Source organism: Chiloscyllium plagiosum, unplaced genomic scaffold (genome assembly GCF_037043375.1).
Source record: "Chiloscyllium plagiosum isolate Xiang-an unplaced genomic scaffold, Cpla_swu_hap1 HiC_scaffold_13, whole genome shotgun sequence".
Taxonomy (NCBI): Eukaryota; Metazoa; Chordata; class Chondrichthyes; order Orectolobiformes; family Hemiscylliidae; genus Chiloscyllium; species Chiloscyllium plagiosum.
In genome coordinates this window covers 7017394-7040935 of record NW_028270151.1, presented here as the reverse complement: position 1 = coordinate 7040935, position 23542 = coordinate 7017394, and the positions used below count along the sequence as shown (strand labels likewise).

The 23542-nt window shown below is 38.8% G+C and overlaps 1 protein-coding gene across 1 annotated transcript in view; it reads left to right on the top strand.

The window, feature by feature from the left end:
- Window positions 1-23542, top strand: part of atr (ATR checkpoint kinase) — an 89866-nt gene that overhangs the window by 30407 nt on the left and 35917 nt on the right. Inside the window, exons 14-27 of the mRNA XM_043702780.2 lie at window positions 1581-1751; window positions 3800-3994; window positions 5096-5281; window positions 7390-7482; window positions 7565-7695; window positions 12163-12306; window positions 14458-14551; window positions 15045-15170; window positions 15479-15685; window positions 18219-18332; window positions 19586-19701; window positions 20126-20246; window positions 20820-20957; window positions 21687-21894. Of these exons, the coding sequence (XP_043558715.1) occupies window positions 1581-1751; window positions 3800-3994; window positions 5096-5281; window positions 7390-7482; window positions 7565-7695; window positions 12163-12306; window positions 14458-14551; window positions 15045-15170; window positions 15479-15685; window positions 18219-18332; window positions 19586-19701; window positions 20126-20246; window positions 20820-20957; window positions 21687-21894 (2044 nt within the window). The remainder of the gene's footprint in view (window positions 1-1580; window positions 1752-3799; window positions 3995-5095; window positions 5282-7389; window positions 7483-7564; window positions 7696-12162; window positions 12307-14457; window positions 14552-15044; window positions 15171-15478; window positions 15686-18218; window positions 18333-19585; window positions 19702-20125; window positions 20247-20819; window positions 20958-21686; window positions 21895-23542) is intronic.

Here is a 23542-nt window from a genome sequence, read left to right as displayed (position 1 = left end):
AAGGTTGGGTGGGGAAATGACAGATGGAGTTTAATGCAGACTAGAATAGGTGATGGGAGGTCAAATGCAAGAGGAACATATACAGTTAATGGCAGGACCCTGAGGAGCATTGATATACTGAGGGATCTTGGGTCCAAGAGCATAGTTCCCTGAACATGGCAGCACAAGTGGATAAGGTGCTAAAGAAGGTGTATGGAATGCTTGCCTTCATCAGCCAGGGCATTAATTATAAAAGTTGGGAAGTCATGTTGCAGCTATATAAGACTTCGGTTGGGCCATATTTGGAGTATTATGTGCAGTTCTGGTTGCTACACTGTAGGAAAGATATGGAGGCTTTGGAGAAAGTATAAAAAAGATTTACCAGAATATGGCCTGTATTGGAGTGGATTAGTTATAAGGGGAGGTTGGACAAATTTGGATTGTTTTTGCTAGAGCGTTAACGGCTGAGAGGTGACCTGAAAGAAGCAGATAAAAATTATAAGAAACGTGGATAGGGTCACAGTCTTTGGCCCACGGTGGAAATGCCAAATGTTTGGTGGCACAGGTTAAGATGAGAGGGGGAAAGTTTAAGTGCCTGGAATGCGCTGCCAGGGGAGGTGGTAGAAACAGATGCAATAGCAAAGTTTAAGAGGCATTTACACAGACACATGAACAGACAGAGACTAGAGTGGTATGGCCCATGTGCAGGCAGGTGGGATTAGTTTAGAATGGCATCATAGTCAGTTCAGATATGATGGGCTGAAGGGTCTTTTCACTGTTGTATGTTCTGTGTTCAACAACCACTATCATATTAACCTTCTCCTTGTTTGTAAAAGGTAAAGTCTTACTAGGCCATAGGGCTGCTCTGTCATTAGAGATGGTGGTTTCACCTGAGGGTCACCATGCCTCAGGCGAGGGGAGAGATTGAGAAAGTGACTCTTTCGTGATAACCTCAACTGATGTGAGAATTGAACCCACACTGTTGGCATCACTCTGCCATCATTGCAGCCACCCAGTCAACCTGAGCTAACCAACCCCAATCATCGGTAACCACATTGTAAATGCGCTGATTAGTGCATTTGGTGTGCTGAACTCTTTGGATGTTTTTAATATAATCGCTTGTTTAGATAACATTGGATCATTGAGATACCTCACAGGTAATACATTGGCTGGAGGTTTGACAGATGTTTTCTAAATGAAAAGTCTTTTTTTCTGTGCAGTCATTCCTTTGTATAATTATTTCTCTTGTAGTCACAAAACTTTTTTTGTTACATGTACATATAACTTGGATACTGCATCTTGCACCATTTAATTTCTGGTAAACAAGGGCAAGTGCAGAAATACTGGTTTTATGTTTAAGAATCATTTTAAAATGTAGCAAAATAATGTGCAAACTTGTATCTTCTGCAAATCTGAGGCTATTGGATATGCATTGATGTAGCCAAGTGTATGCAGAGTGTGATTTTTTTTTTAATACTGATATGACCAGTGTATTAGACTTGTGTTGATTTTAAATACTGACATGATTTTAAGAATTCAATTGTGCAATCTAATTTATGGATTAATCTGCTGTTGCTAATATTAAGTTTCTTCTTTTGCAGTTTTTGGTGGAGTCATTACATACAAGGCACCTGGCAGCCAGTTCTAGTATTGAAGGTCAGAGTAAAGAACAATGCCAGCGTGAGGCAGATCACCAGCGGCAGATTACACTCGATATCTTGTCTGAAGTAGCTCAAGTGTTCGATTTTCCAGATTTGAATCGCTTTCTCACGGTATGTAAATATTGAGTTTCTTTTAGAATCGTAACTGTTCCGTAATGAATACTGAAAAAATGTTTAAGATAATAAAATTTCATTGCACGGTATTGAAGAAAAATATTTAAGCATCAACAACTAAACATAATGTTTAGGTAACACCATAGCAACTTAAAATTGCTTAAAACGATAGTCAGGATAGATTCAGGTAAGATGTTCTCCCTTGGTTGGGGAGTCTAGAATTGGGCAAATTTAAAGATAAGGGGAAGTTGCTTAGGTCCAAGATGAGAATGTATTTTACTCAGAGGGTTATGAATCTTCAGAATTCTTTGCCAAAGAGGGCCCTGGAAGCTTTGTGACTATGTTTAACGTATAACTTGATAGATTTCTCATTACCAATGGCATACAGATTTTATGAGGGCGGAATTGTTAAAAAAAGCAGCGAAGTGTTGCAGCAGATGTGATTATTTGAATAGAAGGCGGGCTTGATCAGCTAGAAGGCGTACTCCTATTCTCACGATCCGACAATTTGAATAATTAATTATCCCAAGGCAGTTCACAGAAGCAGTAAACAAGACACTCAGACCCAGAAGGAGATATGAGAGCACTTAGTTTGGCAAAAGGTTAGATTTTAAGGAGTGTTTAAGTGGTATGGAAGGGCAAAATGTGTCAACGTAGGCATAGAGGGCTGAAGGGTCTGTTCCTGTGCTGTATTGTTCTTTTGTAAAGGGAAGGGAGGGTGGTTGCAAGGCAGTGGGGTGTAGGGGCTTAGGGCTAGGACAACTGAAGGGATAACTGTCATTGATGGAGCAATTGAAATTGGGGTGCTCAAGAGACCAGAATTAGAGAAGTATAGATATCTGAATGTTGTAGGGTTGGGAGAGACTGCAGAGATAGAGAGGGGCAGGACCATGGAGGAATTTGCAAACAGGGGTGAGACTTTTAAAATCAAGACATTACTTGATGGAAGTACATGTAGATAGAGAAGCGAATGTGAGGTGATAGGTGAATGTGACTTTGTGCAATTACTTTGTGGCACCAAGTTCAGATGACCTTAAGCCTACAGAGGGTAGAATGTGGAACATGAGACGTGACTGACATAGAGACTGTTGAAGCTAGAGAGTGTAAACGTTGGTTCCAGCAGCAATTGAGCTCCAGCAGGAGTGAGGTTGAGCTGTGTTATGGAGATGGAAATAGGCAGATTTATTGATGCTACAAATTTGAGGTCAGAATCTCATCTTTGGATCAATAATTTAATTAACCTCTTGAGAATTTGAGATGTTAATTTTCATTTCATATACCTTTTTCCAGAGTTGAGCTTGTATTGGGATTTGTTGAAATGAATAGTGCAAAGTCAAATATAATTGAAACTTCGGACAACGGTTTGATTTTTGTTTTGTCCTTGTATAAAAGTTTTCTCCCCTTCCCTGCAGATGGTGTCACACCTCTGTGGGCGGCACGGTGGCTCAGTGATTAGCACTGCTGCCTCACAGCACCAGGGACCCAGGTTTGATTCCAGCCTTGGGCAACTGTCTGTGTGGAGTTTGCACATTCTCCCCGTGTCTGCGTGGGTTTCCTCCGGGTGCTTGGGTTTCCTCCCACATTTACAAAGAAGTGCAGGTCAGGTGAATTGCCATGCTAAATTGCCTGTAGTATTAGGTGCCTGTAGTCAGAGGGAAATGGGTCTGGATGGGTTACTCTTTGGAGGGTCGGTGTGGACTTGTTGGGCCGAAGGGCCTGTTTCCACACTGTAGGGAATCTAATCTAACTTAAAAAATGTCTGAGGCTAGGAAGAGGCTATTTTAACATAAATCACACTTCTCTGAACATAGATGGAAGCTTGTCTTTCTCTTTTTTAGATAAATAAATGAACTGAAGTGGTTGAATGCAGAGATGGCTTATAGACACTCATACAAATTAGGGTTATTTAATAATAAATTGAGAAATTGTGTCACACTTCAGCTCCTAAGACACTGTAGTTCTCCCTTAAGTCAGCACTTACACTGTCAAAGGACTAATTTTCTATCTGAGCTGGGTTGTAATGTAAATTACACTTTATTTTCCAGCGTACCTTGCAATCTCTGTTGCCGTACCTGGCTGCAAAGGCCAGTACCACTTCTTCATTGCTGATCCGGACCATAGCAAAGCAATTGAATGTCAATCGGCGAGAGATATTGATCAACAACTTTAAATACATTTTTTCCCACCTGGTTTGTTCCTGCTCAAAGGATGAACTTGAGCGCGGTCTCCATTATCTCCAGGTAAAACCAGTGTGTTTGTGTTAAATAATGAGGGCTTTAAATATGGCATTGTGAGTTTAAAATCATCTGGTAGAACCAACTTATGAGAAATGATTATGGCATTCAGTAGGGTATTAGATAATTATTTAAAGAAAGACAATATTCAGGATTGTGGAGAAAGGACAGGGGAATGGTTCTGAGTCATGGTGCAGAATCAGCAATCCAGCATAGACCTGATGAGACGAATTGCTGTGCCTTAACAATTCTGTGATTCTGTGAAGATGGAAGCTTATGATGTGAAATTGCTGATTTAGTGTTGAGTCTGAAAAGTTTTAAAGTGCCTTCTTGAAAGGCACTTTCCTCGATTTTTGTGTTGAATTCCATTGTGATGGTGTCTGAAGGTGAAAAGCTCTTCTAATTCACTTTGAACTCCCTGCCCTTGTCCTCCTGCGCTATTCCTCTTCCTGCCTTTTACCCTCTTGTACACCTTCATTTTGTTCTTTCTCCCGTCTCCTTTCCCCAGCTTGGTCCGTATTTAATACCTGTGACAGCTCCAACTTTTTCTGTTTCTGATGAAAGGTCATCAAACTGAAATAGTAACTCTGTTTCTCTTTCTCTACGGGACTGTTTCTGATTTATTTCAAATTTTCAGATGTTTACTTTTTGTCAGCTTTGTACTGTACAAGTTGCCAGATCTGTCATGATGGACCTGACCTGCGCTGACTCCTGAAATAGCAGGCAAACTTCCAGGTTTCACTGCTTCATTGATCTATCTGGTACAGTATAGATGGGAGTCAGGAAGTGATGCAAGCCATCCAACACCTTCTCTGGAGACCTGTAAAATGTTATTGTGAACCATTTTTAACGATAACTTGTAACTGGAGAAATATATCCTTTCAGCTTTCAGAAACTCTTGGGTTTATTGTTTTCTTGTTCCTTTCCTTCTAATTTTTGACTTTTTAAAATTTGTTTTACTCGTACTTTTTGGCAAAATGCACCCCTCTGCAACCAACGCATAAACAGTTTTCTTCCAGTGACAGGACAGAAAAGTTTCATATTGTGCATTGTTTTAGGGTCCAGCTTTCTTATGTATTTCTTCTTACTGCTGTGTTCTGTGTTTAGAATGAAACAGAGCTTGAACTAGGCAGCCTTCTCAGACAAGATTTCCAAGGGTTACATAATGAACTACTGCTGCGTATCGGAGAGCACTATCAGCAGGTTTTCAATGGACTGGCCATACTGGCTGCTTCTGCTTCGAGAAATGATCAGTGCCAAGCACCCAGAGACATTACTTCAGCAGTGTTAATGGTAAGGAGTTGTAGTTCATGCCCATCTGTTTCAGATTCCTCTTGTAGATAAGCTGGTTTCAGAATACAGGCAGATGATCTAGAATATGATAGTTGCGTTCCTGTGCAATCCAATTTATACAAAAATCGCACAGTACAAACAACACTTGAAGTGTTGGTGATCTAATCGCGTTACAGCCAAAACGCACTTTAAAATTTTGCTCTTTCCCTGTTCATCCAATCGCCTTACAGCCAATTTGTTTTAACGATAGATGCGTTATAGCAGAACTGCTTGTGCAAAATACTGCCAAACCTCTCACCTTGACTTGTCAACCTTGTTTCATTTAGTTTTATTCATAAAATAGCACAAAATATCCATTGAGCATTTCACATCACTTGTCACAGATTTGCAAATCCCATATGTGCACATCACTTTTTCCTCAGATCTTTGGTGCACCACAACTGGGGACGACTTCTTTTGTATCTATTCCCTGTGCTCTCTCCCTTGATCCTAAAATCCCTCTTTTTTTTTTTTCCCCTATCCATCTCTCTGACCTCCAACCACTCCTGTTCCCACCCTCCGTATTTGCCTTTAAAATCCCTCATGTCCATTGTCCAAATGACTCCTGTTACCTCTTGTTTTTCTTTCCTTCTGCACTCTGACGTGTTTGGGACTTCAGCAACTCCCTGCACTGATCAATGTCTGCCACAAGGTGGAGTCTGATATTTGTTTTTGCATTTATGTTCATTTTTTTGTTCATTTTACAAGTCCCAGTTATGAATAAAGGCATTTAGAAATATGTAACTGTTTAACTTATAATGTTTTATTTCCTTTCTGATGAGCAAGTTGTAAAAGTGTTAACTACCGTTTTTCTTTAATAGTAATATGTCTCAAATTATTTCACCTAGGAATGGACAGTGCTTCAATGAATGCATTAGTATTTTTTGGGGAAAAATTCTGCACTAACTCAACTTCATTTTTAATATTGATTCCTTTGGGAATCTGTGACCTCAATTTTAAGGAACACAAGTACAAGTTTGAGAGGACAATTCCTCGCTTAAGGTTGTCTCTGAGATCCTGAAAAATGCAACTCTTTAATCATAGATCATAGCATCCCTACAGTGTGGAAACAGGTCATCTGGGCCAACAAGTCCACACCCACTCAGACCCTATTATCCTACATTTTCCGTTGACTCATGCACCTAACCTACACACTCTGAACACTTTGGGCAATTTAAAATGGCCAATTCACCTGACCTGCACATCTTTGGACTTTGGGAGGAAACCAGAGCACCTGGGGGAAACCCATGCAGACACGGGGAGAATGTGCAAACTGCACACAGAGAGTTGCCCGAGGCGGGAATCAAACCTGGGTCCCTGGCACTGAGCCACCATGCCGCTCACTTACTGGAGAGAGAAACAGAATTAATAACTCTTATTACCTCCTGCTCACTGCTTGTCCCTAAGGTTCACCCCTTCCAACTTTCTGACCCACTTCCATTCACCACTTCCCTGCCTGACTCTTCCACTTGCTGCCTCTTATCCTGAAGCTGTCACTCTGAGCAAGGCCTCAGGTGTGGGCCAGCAAGAAGGAAGAAATGATTGAGGGAAGGAGAGGAGCTGCGAGTGGGAGGTTCATGGAGGGAAGCTCTGAATGACAGTGTCTCGGCCAGCTGGAGAGGCCTCCCCAACAAGATGATCAGATCATATGTGCTTCACTGGGCTCAGCAGGAAACATCGCTAAAGTTAAATTGCCAAAACCGGTTGCATATATATCTTCTGTTATATCCATAAAACTAAAGTGAAACAAAACTGACTAAGGCAATGTATAATCTTATATTGTATCCTGTATCATAATTAAAATCTTGTGAACTATGATTAGTAATCTAATGACAAAGTGGTCTTTCAATGAAAAACATTTGACAAAAACTGCTCTTGTGCCCTGTTACAAATATTTTCGAATCAGTCTATTCAGAGATGTCATGACACACCTCTGAGATAGGTGGAGCTTGAACTGGCCCAGTGCGAGGTAACGAGCATTAGTTTAGTCAATATTTGAACAAACTTCATCTCAAATAAAAACATTAAGAATCTGTTATTGATTTTTAAAAAAAAAAATATTTTTCTAGGCGGACTACTTGCAACCAAAATTGTTGGGGATTCTGGCCTTTTTTAATATGCATCTACTGAGTTCCAGTGTTGGAATGAATGATAAAATGATGGTAAGTAAATTCTTATGGTCGTCTTATGGTTTGAAGAACTTGAACAAAACCCAGTTATTAATGATCTGTTTTAAATTTACAGGCCATGAATAGTTTAATGTCGTTAATGAAATTGATGGGACCAAAACATATTAGTTCCGTCCGGGTAAAGATGATGACCACTCTGAGGACAGGCCTACGATACAGAGATGAATTTCCTGAGTTATGCTGCAGGTTTGTTTTGAAGGACAGTTTGAGTGAAAAGGAATGCAAAGTTAAATTTCATTGAAGTTTTGACATTAAAAGTTGTGTTTAAAAAAAAAAAATGAACTGATCACTGCTGAATAGAAATATTACCCTGAAAGACTGCTTCATGTCTTTTTGCTTTCTTTGGATGGGAATGGAATAAGACAATTTGTAACAAAGGCCTTACATTGCAGTCCAATGCAGGAAGACCTCAACAATATCCAGACTTGGTCTGAAAAGTGACAAGTAGCATTCATGCCACACAAATGCCAGATAATGACCATCTCCAATAAGACACGCAATCTAACCACCATTCCTTGACTTCAGTGTGATTACCATTACCGAATCGCGCACTATCAATATCCTGGGAGTTACTATTGACTAGAAACTTAACTGGACTCGTCACATAAATACACTACAAGGCCAGTTCAGAGGATAAGAATCTTGCAGTGAGTAACTGACTTTGATTCCCTAAAGCCTGACCACCATCTGTAACGCACAAGTCAGGAGTGTGATGAAATGCTCCCCACTTGGATGGATGAGTGCAGCTCTAACAAAACTCAAGAGGTTTCACAACATCCAGGACAAAGCAGCCCACTTTATTGACACCGCATTCACAAACATCCACTCCCAATATCATGTACATTTAGTGTCAGCAGTGTGTACTATCTACAAGATGCATTGCAGAAATTCACTGAAGATCTATAGTCAACACATTCTAAACTGAAAATCACTTCCATCTAGAATGACAATGGCAATAGAGATGAGGGGACACCTCCACCTGCAAGTTCCCCTCAAAGCTACTCCCCATCCTGCCTTGGAAATATATCGGTGTTCCTTTCAGTGTTGTTGACCTAAAACCCTGGAATTCCCTCCCTCCCATTGCAAGTCTACCTACAGCAAGTGGACTGCAGTGGTTGTAGAAGGCAACCAACCACCACCTTCTCAAGGGGCAACTGGGGATGGATAATAAATGCTGGACTAGCCAGCGATTACTATGTGTGTATTAAAAAAAAAACTTTAGGTTATCTAAATTCCCTACATCCTTACACTAATCTCTTGACCAATCGTGTTGTTCAAATACTTTGACTCTTGATCAATCAATGTCTCAGTTTTAAAATTGTTATCTATGTTTTCAATTCTGACCATGGCTTCACCTCTTACTAGCTCTGTAAGCTCTGATCCACATCCCTCTGAGTTATAGAGTCATAGAGATTACAGCATGGAAACAGACTCTTCGGTCCAACTCGTCAATGCCAACCAGATATCCCAACCCAATCTAGTCCCACCTGCCAGCACCTGGGCCATATCCCACCAAACCCTTCCTATTCATATACCCATCCAGATGTCTTTTAAATGTTGCAATTGTACCAGCCTCCACCACTTCCTCCGGCAGCTCATTCCATATACATACCACCCTCTGAGTGAAAAAGTTGCCCTTTGGGTCTCTTTTATATCTTTCCCCTCTCACCCTAAACCAATGCCCTCTAGTTCTGGACTCCCCCACCCGATGGTAAAGACTTTTTGTTTATTTATCCTATCCATGCTCCTCATGATTTTATAAGCCTCCATAAGGTCACTCCTCAGCCTTCGATACTCCAGGGAAAACAGCCCTAGCCTATTCAACCTCTCCCTATAGCTCAAATCCTCCAACCTTGGCAACATCCTTGTAAATCTTTTCTGAACCCTTTCAAGTTTCACAACATCTTTCCGATAGGAAGGAGACCAGAATTGCACACAATATTCTAACAGAGGCCTAACCAATGTCCTGTACAGCTGCAACGTGACCTCCCAGCTCCTGTACTCTGACCAATAAAGGGAAGCATACCAAACACCACCTTCACCATCCTATCTAGCTGTGACTCTACTTTCAAGGAGCTATGAACCTGCACTCCAAGGTCTCTTTGTTCAGTAACACTCCCTAGGACCTTATCATTAAGTGTAGAAGTCCGGCTAAGATTTGCTTTCCCAAAATGCAGCACCTCGCGTTTATCTGAATTAAAGTCCATTTGCCACTCCGGAGCCCATTGGTGCATCTGATCAAGATCCCGTTGTTATCTGAGGTAACCTCCTTCGCTGTCCACTACACCTCCAATTTTGGTGTCATCTGCAAACTTACGAACTATACCTCTTATGCTCACATCCAAATCATTTCTGTCTGATGAAAAGTAATGGACTCAGCACCGATCTTTGTGGCACTCCACTGATCACAGGCCTCCAGTCTGAAAAACAACCCTCCACCACTATCCTCTGTCTTTGAGCCAGTTCTGTATCCAATTGGCTAGTTTTCCCTGTATTCCGTGAGATCTAACCTTGCCAACCAGTCTCCCATGGGGATCCTTGTCGAATGCCTTACTGAAGTCTATACAGATCACATCTACCGCTCTGCCCTCATCAATCCTCTTTGTTACTTCTTCAAAAAACCCAATCAAGTTTGTGAGACATGACTTCCCACGCACAAAGCCACGTTGACTTCCCTAATCAGTCCTTGCCTTTCCAAATACATGTACATCCTGTCCCTCGGAATTCCCTCCAACAACTTGCCCACAACCGACGCCAAGCTCATTGGTCTATAGTTCCCTGGCTTGTCCTTACCACCCTTCTTAAACAGTGGCAGCACGTTAGCCAACCTCCAGTCTTCCGGCACCTCACCTGTGACTATCGATGATACAAATGTCTCAGTAAGAGGCCCATCTAATCCTGGCCTATTGATTGTTGATCTTGTCTGGGATTGCCTTAGTTCTGTGCTAATAGTATCCTCCTTAAACCCCTTTATATTTTCTGCCTCTTTTTGGACTCTCTTTACGACATAGTTCTTTACCAAACATATGGTCATCTTGCCTAACATCACCTTATTTGTCGATCAAATTTTGCTTTCTAACTCACCTTTTCAAAGCACCGTATAAATATATGCTGTGACTTAACTGAAGCAAAATCAAATTTGAGATGACAGTCAGAACACAGAGAGCCAGGTGAAAATCTTGATTGAGTGTTCAACCAGTATGTCAGTTCCATCTATGGCATTAAAACATGAAGAAACAGTTGTAGAAGTTAAAAAAGAAAGCAGTGACATGGCACAAAGCTGGCACATAAGATGACTGAGGGCATTTGCCTGATTAGTCTGAGCTGTCTTTGAATTAAATTATGCAATGGGATTGTCCAATTTGTATTCTAAGCTTCTAAAGATATATGGCATTTCTATGAGCAACGAAGCTATTTATGGGTTGTATTGGTAGCTTTATAAGCTTCAGGGTATTGATACACATTAGCAGCAATGTACAACATGTACAAGCTAAACTGCACATATCTGTAAGAATAATAGGATTGTAATGGTAGGGGATTTTAACTTTCTAAATGCAGACTGGGACTGTCATACTATTAAGGTCCTGGATGGGAAAGAATTTAAGTGTGCACAAGAAAAACTTTCTTTTTAAATATGTGGATGTACCTTCTGGAGAAGGAGCAATACTTGACCTACTGTTGGGGAATAAGGTAGGGCAAGTGACTGAGGTATCATTGGGGTAACACTTTGGGGCCAGTCATCATAATTCTATCAGTTTTAAAATGGTTATGGAAAAGATAGAACTGATCAAAAAGTGAAAGTTCTAAATTGGAGTCAGACCAATTTTGATGGTATTAGACAAGAACTGTCAAAATTTAATTGGGGAGGCTATTCACAGTTAAAGGGACACTTGGGAATTAGGAGGCCTTTCAGAATGAAATAACAAGAGTTTAGACATGTTCCTGTTAGTGTGAAATTTATTGCTGGTAGGTGTATGGAATGCAGGATGACTAGAGAGACTGAAGTTCTGGTCAAGAAAAAGGAGGCATAGATCAAGTATGGACAGCTGGGATCGAGTGAATCCTCGAAGAGTAGAAGGGCAGTCGGAATATACGTAAGAGGAAAATCAGGAGGAGAAAAAAAGAGACATGAGATAACTTTGGCAAATATCATTAAGGAGAATCCAAAGAGATTCTATACATATATTAGTGCAAAAGAGTAACCAAGGAGAGATTGGGGCCCCCTAAAGATCAGCATGGCCGACTATATGTGGAACCATAGGTAATGGGTTTGATGCTAAACAAATATTTTACTCAGTATTTACTGTGGAAAAGGATTTGGAAACTAGGGAGCTTGGAGAAATAAATATTGATATATTTAAAAAGTTCATATTGCCGAGGAGGTGGTGCTGGAGGTCTTAAAATGCTTAAGTTGTGAGGTGAGTAATTGGAGGAGATTTATTTTTCTCTCATGGAGGCCTTAACAGAATAGTATGGAACAAAATCTTGAATTAATACCTTCCCACTTTCCTACTAACTTATTCTATTCTGTATTAGAGTTTTGATAGTTGCTTTAACTTTTCTCATTAGATTTCACAGCTTATTACCTCTTTCATACATTTTAATAGGTTTCTTCCTTAATGGCATTCTGTAATTTAAATCTTTTGCTTTCAGAGCTTGGGATTGCTTTGTACGATGCTTAGATCCTGGTTATCTGGGGGCCCTTCTCAGTCAAGTGATTGTGGCTTTGCTGCCTTTAATGTCGATTCAGCCAAAGGAGACAGCTGGAATATTTCGCTATCTTATAGTGGAGAACAGGTAAACTAATTCTTGTATTATTTGCTTAATTGTTTTTATTCATTCAGCTGGAATTTAGATTGCAGTCAGTGTCCCAGGTTTTACAGTGGTTTTAATGGGGAAACTGAGGTTTCCTGATGAAGGATTTTTGCCCGAAAAATCAATTTTCCTGCTCCTTGGATGCTGCCTGACCTGCTGTGCTTTTCCAGCACCACTCTAATCTCGACTTTAATCTCTAGGATCTGCAGTACCATCTCCATTTAATGAGAAAACTATCAATGCTAGCTCCCTTAGTCCACTGAAGCCGACACCAATGTCTGAAGTCCATAAATGTACAGTTAAACAAGAAAATCTAGGAGTTGCTGTCGGTAGTTCTACGCTCCTCCAGATGATGTATTGTTGAGAAATCTCCCTTTTCTCTCTCCATCCCACAAACTCCAGCAAGCAATCTGCAAATTGATTAAAATTTTTAGGCTGTTATTTGTTGTGAAAATACTTGAAGTTGCATCTTGTTGTAGGGGATTATAAACTGGATATTAATGCATATAATGTTCATAATTGCTACTGAAAAAACTTCCAGCTCGGAAAAGCTCATTTTAGATTTGTGCAATGTCAAGTTTCTGTGATAATTTCCACATAACTTTAAATGTTTGTGAAACTTTAAAATAATATTTTTGGGTCTAACTTAATCCAATCAATGTTTATATTGCAACTCTACAATTTAAAATTAAAAGTGAATCTTTTCAGTGCATTTACTATCACCATCTTTAGATGCCTGAAGATCCTCTTTATTTGGCACTTAGTTTAAACTGCTATGAGGACAGAAAAAAGTGCTGCATAGTGGTCACAAAATCCTCGATCAGAGGCAAGTGTTGTTGTTTTATTGCTGATGTAAAAATGTATCCGAGTGTCATTGTTATAAAAGGCATGAGCTTGAGGTAAAATTATTTTTTGATGACTTCGTGAATAACAGAACAGACACATACATTGAAATTGTGATCTCACCTCTCAGTCTGTTTTCCTATTGTAGGCAACATTTTCACGGATCCAGATCTATATTCTGACAATGAGTACAAATAATTAACTCCACCTCCCAACTTTGCAACTGTTCAGTGATGCCTTTTGCATCTCTGAAGTTTATGTCCTCTTCAAGTGTGAAGTACCTTGTGATTCTGCTACAATGAAATCATTGCATAAATTCAGTTGTTTGTTGTCATTGTTTGCAATGTTACTGCAAAAAGCTATCCTGAAGAAGACTTGCATCCTTATACTACGTTTAATACCATCAATGTCTTGAGGCACTTTACAACTAATAAAATATTTTTGCCTTGTATTCTCAGTTACACTGCAGCAGAACAGTTGTGTGCAGCAAATTCTTGCAAACAGGAATGACCAGATAACTTGTTTTGTGATATTGATTGATGGATAGATATTGTCAGAATAGGGGGCATAACATCCCTGATCTTCTTTCAAATTAGAGGTTGTACATCTGGCTTTTGGTATAACTTGTTATCCAAGCCACCCGACCTCTAATACATAGGGTCCCTGGTTTATGAGCATCCAATTTATTAATGCAGTTTCGTACAGGGATGTAATTTTATAGAGCTGAGTTAGGAGTATTCCTGGATTTACGAATGGATCCTTTATACTGTTTTGCATTGTATTATGACTTGCTTACAAATCAACTTGCAAATGAATTCCAGAAAGGGACTCCTTTACAACCTAGGGACTGCCTGCACCGAACTAATACGTTGGCCTTGATTTTTCTGCTCAAGCCCAGAGTGGTACTTGAGCTTACTGTGTTTGGCTGGATTGAGTAGATGAAGAGAAGCTATACCTGCTTAACAAAGGAAAAAAAGCATGAGAGAACATAGATTTAAAATGATGTGCAAACAATGCAAAGCTGATGTAAGAAAAAGCCTTTTCACAGTCAATATTTAGGGCCTGGGATGCTCTGTCTGCAAATGTGGTGGAGGCAGGTTTGATTGGGGCATTCAAATGGATATTAGATGATTATTTGAGTCAAAATGGTGTTCAGGGATATTGGAAAAAGGCAGGCAACTGTCACTAGGCATTGGACCGATGGCTAACATGGCATGTGCAGATGTGCACTAAGCAAATTTAAATTTGCTAAAACTGCTAAGTTGCAGCAATTTTTTTTTGCTATTTCAGAGCTGAAGTAAAAGATTTTCTCCATGAGATTTACTTTTTGCCAGAACATCCTGATTTTACTGAGATCCAGAAGGTTCTGCAAGATTACAGAAAGGTGAGCCTTTTATTTCAGTGTGCTAGTCATTGATTGCCTGATTAAAGTTTAACTATAAATTACCCCCAAATAATATGGAGATTTCACACACTAAAATAAAAATGTGATCTGTTCTCAAAACACTAAATGGAAGCTTGACAGAGGTGCTGAGAAATGTGCAAATTAGTACTGCCAAACATAAGATTGGTCTCCTCTCCAAAGGTACGACGAGACTTTTGCTACAACCCTTTCTGTTTGCTGATTAATCCATCAGTGAACTAAATCATTAGTGAATTAAACTGTTTTAAAAGAACCCAGAAGTATTGCTTTAGCTGCCAAGTAGTTAACAAACTTCAGAAATTCAAAACAAAAACAGAAATTGCTAAAGAAACTCATCAGGTCAGGCAGCATCTGTGGAGAGAAAGCAGAGTTAATGTTTCGGGTCCAGTGATCCGTCTTCAGAAATTAGATGTCTTTGGTGTTAACATTCATTTCACCAATTTATGTTTTATAGGAGACTTCTAAAAGCACAGACTTACAAACTGAACTGCAGCTTTCGATGCGTGCTGTTCAGCATGAGAATGTAGATGTCCGTATACATGCACTGACCAGTTTGAAGGATACTTTGTTCAAGAAGCAGGTATGCATGAATGGCTTTAAGTCTTCAATGAATTCACTGATAAGAAAACCATGTGTGCTAAATTCAAGGTTAATAGTGGCAGAAGCACTTAATATTGCGGTAATGACAGATATAACAAGTTATAATGTATTACATTTTAACACCATAAGCAAAGGCGAAACAAGATGTTTCTAACATGTCTCTCTGGTTCCTCAGCACTGGCTCCACAGAGAGGGTGATTCTTTAACACTAAGGAAAATACATTTTGTTTGAAGACCATGTTAAAATAGGAAAACTATCAATGGATCCATATATTATATGTATTTTAGGACCAGTTGGTGAAACTTGCCACAGACAGTGAGACAGTAGAACCTATTATCTCTCAGCTGGTGATGGTGCTTCTGAAGGGCTGCCAAGATGCAAATGCACAAGCTCGACTTCTCTGTGGAGAGTGTCTTGGTGAGTTGGGAGCAATCGATCCCGGCCGATTGGACCTCATGACCAGTAACACAGAGGGAAAAAGCTCCACGTTTGTGGTAAGGGATCATTTGAATTGGAGTGTCGTCTTGAAATAATTGTGAAGAAATGTATTGTAAGATTGTATATCATTTGAAACAAGGATGCATAACGTCTACTGAACCTCCGTATAGGATTGTATCAGGTATCACATAGATATTTTCAATTTAAATTAGTTTCTTGATTGTTAATGTTAATCAGAAGATGCTGCTGAGCTTTGACTGCGGTTTTGCCTCATGCTTCCAAGTGAGTTGTTGAGTGATAGAGATGTACAGCATGGAAACAGACCTTTTGGTCTAACTCGTCCATGCCAACCAAATATCCTAACCTAATCTAGTCCCATTTGCTAGCACTTGGCCCATATCTCTCTAAACCCTTCCTATCCATGTACCCATCCAAATGCCTTTTTAAAAGTTGTAATTGTACCAGCCTCCACCACTTCCTCTGGCAGTTCATTCCATACACACACCACCCTCTGCAATAGTCCCTTTTATATCTTTCCCATCTCACCCTAAACCTATGCCCTCTAGTTCTGGACTCCCCCATCCCAGGAAAAAGACCTTGTCTATTTATCCTAACCAATGTCATTGAGAGCTCAAGATTTATTTCTTGTGCCCTTTCCCCTCATGCAGGAAACTTTCTCTTTGTCTTCTCTGTCCAATCTATTTTCCCTCTTCCCTGCAGCCCTGTAGAAGGGTTACACCCAAAACGTTGACTTCTTCACCTCTCTATGCTGCCTATGTTCTTCCAGCCTCCTGCCTGTTTATTCTGGATTCCAGCATCTGCATTTTATTGTCTCTAAGTAATACATACTGGCCTGACATGTTTTGTGTGCCTCTACATAGAGCTTGAGTACATTGATACTTGAAAATGAACATACCCAATGGATTTTTAACTGTTTTGCATTCATTAGTTAGGCTTCGGCTGCGGTACTGTGTTCAGTTGTGGGCTATGTAAGTCAGATGGTAAGTAGAGGGGAGGCAATGGCTTAGTGGTATTATTGCTGGATTGTTAACCTAGAGACCCAGATAATGTTTCTGGGACTTGGGTTCAAGTACTGCCACGGCAAAAGATCCAATTTGGATTCAATAAATATTCGGAATTAAGAGTTTAAGTGGTTGGCATGGTGGCTCAACGGTTAGTACTGCTGCATCACGGTGCCAGGGACCTGGGTTCAATTCCAGCCTCAGGTGACTATCTGTGTGGAGTTTGCACATTCTCCTCATGTCTGCGTGGGTTTCTTCCGGGTGCTCCGGTTTCCTCCCACAGTCCAAAGATATGCAGATTAGGTCAGTTGGCCATGCTAAATTGCTCAGGGGGATTTGTAGGTTAGGTGCATTAGTCAAGGGCAAATATAGGGTAGGGGAATGGGTCTGGGTGGATTACACTTCGGAGGGTCGTTGTGCAGTTGTTGGGCTGAAAGGCCTGTTTCCACACTGTAGGGATTCTTAAAAAAATAATCTCCATTACAAGGGAGGATACAGTATGTTTTACTAGAATGTTACAAGGAACTTCAGTTGATGGAGGAGATGAAGAAACAGTTGTAATTTTCTCAAGCAAAGAAGATTAGGAAAAGATTTGACATTGATGTTCAATTTATTAACAGTTGGATGGAGTAAATAAGGGAAAACTGGTGCAGCAACCAGAATATACAGCTTTAAAATGATAGAGGAAAGAATGCAACATTGAGAAAATTCCTTATTTTGTGGAGGATTGTTGCGGTCTGGAATGTAATGCTTGAAAAGCTGTTGACACCAGGTTCTACAGAAACTTTAAAGGCATTGGATAGATCCTTGAAGGAAAAACATGACCAAGCTATGGGACAAGAGCTTGACACTATCATAGAGAATACTTCAGAACTTGTTGAAATGTGAACTGTTTCTCTCCCCAGATACTGCTAGACCTGCTGAGTTTCTCCAATATTCTCTATCTGTTTCCGATTTCCAGCATCTGTACTATTTGCTTTCATTTTAGGGGTTTGAAACTAATTGGTTAGCTTTCATAGAGCCCACACAGGTATGATGAACAGACTGTTCTCAGTCAGTGCTGTAACACTGTGTGGTTCTATTTACATCAAAGTGGTAATGTTTGCATTGTCGGGTAATTTGTTCCACAACAAATTCAGCCGAAGGTGAAGAACCATTTGGTATTTTAGTTAAAGAATGCCTCAAGTAGTGTGCATGAGAAGAGAGCAAGAAAATAATTAAAAAGGTTAGTAAGTAGTTTCGAATGTAGTGAACTTCAAAAAGGCGATCTTCAATTTTAAACTATTTTCAACCTCCGTTCACTGAAAATTGATGCATTATGTCTGCTGGGTTGAACTAAAATTATTTGAAAAATAAGGCTTTGACTTGAGCATCTTTAGTTGCTTTAAGTTATTTTTTATATTTTAAAATAAAGTTTTTAAAATAAAGTTTTAAAATAAATTTTAAAATCATTTATGATTTTGTTAAAATGAGTTGAATTTGTATAATGTCCTTATTGGGGCAATCAAATGTTAAAGCAAAATTTGCAGTTAATGTACTTGTTTATTTGTAATGATTGTTACAACAGGCTGGTGTGGAGGACCCCAATTTTGCCCATCATCTGCTGATTGAGTTGACAAGAGCCTTCCTTGCTTATGCAGATAATGTTCGCGCTCAGGACTCGGCTGCTTATGCTATTCAGGTACAGAAACAGCAGCTTGTCTGTACAGACTTAATAGAGACCTTTTATGTAATAACAAGCCAGATTATTTTTAGAGAGAGCACATTAGCTAACTGCTTTCTCAAATTATTTACCAGAAGGAGCCCGAGAAGAATTTATACAAACTAGCGAGCAAGAAAGAAAGAAAGAAGAATTATGAATTAGCCATATGTTCATGATTAGGAGTAAAACTTTAATGGTGTGTCATTCATTTAACCACTAACTGTGTTTATTAGCTCAGGTAGTTGGTAAATCTCTCTATAGCAATAGCCTTGGCCTTATTCCTTTGGGTAAAATCAACTGTCTTATCCAGAAAAAAAATCAGGATGTGAACGTCAAATAACACATGGTTTGTAAAGTGAAAATTAGTGATGTGTTCATTTTGTATTGAAGTACAAGAAATCCTGTAATTTTTTGTTTGGTCACCTCTGTTCCTCCCCTCTTCAACCCAAAGTTTTGACTTAATGGTAGAGTTACAATTGAGGCATGGAGTGTTAGTGACGGCATTTAACTGCTGAAAGGAGGACACTTCAGCCAAATCCTATTCTGGCATCCCCAAAGATATAGTAGACATATGGAGACCAAGGCGTTGAGTTGTGAGAGAGTAGCTAGCCGAGATGTGATGAATTAATTGCATCCTTCTTTGCAAATATTTGGGACACATTGGATTATGCAATCTAAGACTAGTAAACCGAGCACAGATCATGAATCAAACCTGGGTGGGTCTGCGAGGTGTGGTTTTTTTATCAACTGTACATTCATGGGCTCAACAATGTTTTAAAAATCTGGATTATTTTATGAAATTGACATTGAGCTGGTGATTTGGAGCATGCGTTATTAGAACAATCAAGATGTTGAGCCATGTGTCTAGTTACAATTCACTGGCCTTTCTGAAATTTGTGTTTGGCATTACAGCAGCTTAGTGCTTGAATATAACCAATGATAGAGTTGTAACTTTTAGCATTGCATGTAATCTGGGTGAATCCTATCAAGAGGAATTTTCATTGGAGCCACTTGGCCTCAGGGTTACTTCTGTTATAATGGACCAGCTGAGACCTGTAATTCTCATTATCCAAATTGGCACCACAAGTCGATTTAGATATCATCTCACTGAAGCTAGTGGGAGTATTAGATTTTACTTAGCAAGGGATTACTTTTAACATTTCATAGATTTTGTTAGTGTAGTTTAGGTATGGGGACATTTTACTAAAGGTCGATTAAAATTGAAATTTCAGGAGCTGCTACAAATATATAAATGTAAGGAAGGGAAAACAGATTGCCCAGGACGCAGGTTGTGGCGGAGCTTTCCAGAGCATGTTCAAGAAATCTTGGAGCCTCATTTAAACACCAGGTGTGCAGTATTCTCTTGATACTTTAACAATGTGTGTGAACTGACAGCGTATTTTGGCCACAGTTGTAGTTTTTAACATCATGGTTCAGCAGTGGAAATTTGAAAAGAGTCTCGCCTACACCTGTCAATGTAAAGTTATGGATAGCTACCAGGTGAAGCTGGATTGTGGCTCCGGTCGTCTGAAGTCCTGTAAAGAATTTTCTTTATTTTTGTGAGAAATCCTTCTTTTTGCTCTTTGCCTACAGTCAAGTTCCATTTTGTTTAAAAATATAATCAATTGGGGGTTTGTGAACAAAAAGTTTTGCCGGTTACCTCTAATAAAAGAAAAGTATCACAGTAAGATTTACATTGAAAGTTAATGTATAACTTTACAGATATTGAAATGCACAAATTTTAAACAAAGTCAGTTGTTTTGTTTATAAAGGTATAAAAGCTCCCAGAAGACTTGCAATTGGGTCAGCATTAAGAAGCCATTTTATCTTGGTAAACATGACAGAAATTTTGCAGAGTGGTCAGCAACATGGGCAGGATACCTCATAACCAAGGTGAGCATATCGATCAGGTTAGAGTACAAAAAACCTCTTAGGAGTATTTATCTTGCTAGTTATTTAGAACCAAGTATAAGTCTAGTTTGTAACACATAGTCGTTAATTTGTAAAATTTTCTGTAACTGTGGATGCGAAAGCCTTCATTGTTGCTAAATTAAAATAGAACAGTTCCAACATAATGTAAACGCCTGAGCCATTGTTTTGCGCTTGTTGATCTGTTCTTGCCTTGCATAAAAATACTATCAAAATGTACTTGATAAGAACATAATATCTTCAAGCAGCGTGAGCAATAACATTCCTAAATGGTGGAATCACAATGGGATTATGATCCATGGTAGGATGAAAAGAGGGCACTCGTAGGTTAAGTTTTCTGATTGCTAATATATCCAGATGTTCCCTTTTAGTCTGTGGTGTGACCTCCCCATTTCCAGTCTGCCACCTCTGCATCTTATAATCTTGAAATTATGGAACGACTCCACAAAAATGACCTGAATTCACATCTAGTAATCTTCTTTTTCTTTAAATTCTCAGAGCAAGCTTTGGTAAATATCTCAAAATGTCTTCTTTCAGGTTCGAAGTGAGCTAGCCAGAAAAGTGTTTGACTGTTGCAGCTTTATTACGAAACATGATTTTAAAGTGACAATCTATCTGCTACCTCATATCCTAGTATACGTTTTGCTTGGGTGTAATGAAGAGGATCAACGTGAAGTAAGGAACCAATCAATACATTGAAATTCTTACAGTTAATATTCATCTAACAAAGATGATCCTAATTTGTTTAGTTTTCCTCAAGAAACGTACCTGTAAAATCATAATGTTATTTAGTTGGATCTGTATAGAGAGGAGAAGGGCAATTAAGTATTTTTAGATTTTAAAGATTGGTCATGCTCTGGGGACTAACCTGAAGTATACTCATTCAGCAATCCATTTCTTGTTTTAGTGTATAAAAATATAATAAAGTTTATCTGGATCAAGCTATCATCCAATATTTGGACATTTGATTGACAAAACAAAAATTAGCAATTACATCAGTCCATGAAACAAAACTTCCAAATTTTAATTTGAGGAAATGGGTAAGAAAAGATTGGCTAGGGTGTATTTCCAGAAACAGTATTTTAAAAATTGTTTTTTTTGGAAAGAAACTAATTGGATGAAAATAAAACTAGAGTGAATAAAATTGAAGTGTTTGTATTTTGAATTAGACTTGTTTGAATTGTTTCACTTGTGGGCAAGATTTTAAAAGAAAGTGTGTGTCTGAGCAATTTCAGTCATTTTTTTAATCTGTTGGCAATCTGAGTTGAAATGTTGAGCATGTGGTCGCTCAGATCAATGTTGGATTCAGCTTCAGTCTGACAAGCCCTCTGCTGAAGGATTACTGATGTTTAACTGAAAGTGGCAGTAAATAGTGATGAATTTCTTTTAAAACTTATTCTGCAGGTTTATTCAGAAATGATGGCTGTTCTAAAGAATGACGAAGCTTCGGACAGGACTTTGCAGGACAGTGCATCAGATCTGAGTCAGTTGAGTACTCAGACTGTTTTCTCTATGTTGGATCATCTTGCCCAGTGGTCCCGACATAAATTACAGGCTCTTAGCTCTGAGAAAAGTGGGAGCAGATCCAGTAAAGACAGAGGGGGACCTAATGGTGAGTCTTTAAAAGTAACATACTTTTAATCATCGTTCAGAAGCTACAGCTGAGTGAGACATGTCTGTAGCCATTTCACAATGGAAACTATACTTCATAATTTAAAAAAAGTTACATACAATTGTGTTACTCTCTGGTTAAAAACTACAAATTGTTACTCCGATGAACTTGAGGGTAATTATATTTCCTATTTTCTTGCGTATGAACTTTCTGGCTATTGTTGTACACTTACCCAATGATTCTTTAACAAAAGAATGAGGAAGTAAAATATCTTTTAAAAGGTCTAAATTGTCCATTTTAAAATGTGGAAGTGAATGATTTAATGCAGTATTAAGCATTGGTAACTATCCTTACTTTACCTGAATCTCTAGGTGAGATTATTTGTATGTATTTATTCACGAAGTATTTGTTAGTGAATGTTTTCTGTCTAACATGCAACAGGATAGCAAAACTAATTAGTGTAAGTTCTGATATAATTTCAAACTCTTGACTGTAATGCATTGACAGAAAGAAGAATAATTAATTGTTAAATTGCATGCAGGAAGTACCATTGTATTGTGCAGATCTGTTCTGCTAGTCAGGTCACATTTGAATGTAATCAGCATCATGTGATTCCTCATGAGAGATCTGTTTTTTTTGTTTCATTTTAACAAGCTGTTAATTACATTGATGCTCCTTTTCAAATTCTAATCTCAAAATTTGCCAAACAAAATCAGTATATCAGATTTTGACATAAGTAAAAAGTGTTTTGTTCCAAAACTCTAAGATAAAGATCTTACTATAAAAATTCAAAACCTTGTCACTGAAATGAAACTCTTTCCTGGCTATACAATATTCTGATTTTAGCTGAATTTACCATAAGATGTTGTAGCAGATGTAGGCCATTTGGCCCATCAAGTCTGCTCTGCCATTCAGTGAGATCATGTTTGATCTAAAAATCTTCAATTCTCTTTCCTGTCTTTTCCTGTTTTTCCCTTGATAGTTTTTTTTTATTTTGGAGGATAGCCTTTCGATGAAATGTAAGTACACAATTCTCCAGATTTTGTTTCAACAATAAAATGAAAGTTTATTACACAAAAGGAATGAAGATAAAACTGAATGAACCACATTGATAAAATTGAATGAATGCATAAAACACAATTTGAAATATTGCAAAATATATGGCAAAACAAAATCCCATCTACTCCTTCACCATCACCTTACAGTAATCAGGTACCAGAAGAAACTGTTCTGAGACCTGACCAGGGCAGGCCTTTTATAAACTGAAGCCTAAAGCAAAACAAAAATCCTGATTCTTCCAAGCTAAAGGAAGTTATGCATTTCAATATTTGCTCCCTTCACAATACAAACAAATCCTATTATCACTCCAGGAGGACCCCAGTCATGTGCTTTCTGATACACATTGGTTTAAATCATGACTCCAGAAATACTGACATGTTAATTATTAAATCCTAGCATACGCATGGATCAAAACCCACATGCAACAAGTTCAAAATCAAAACACAGAAGTAAATTTTTAATACAAAACGTATTATATACACAAATCCTTTATATGTCTCTTGCTGCAGGAGAAGCACAGGTGTGGGTGAAAATAATTTTTTTTATTTCATGCATCGATGATTAGTGATGCAATGAGAACATTGTTGTG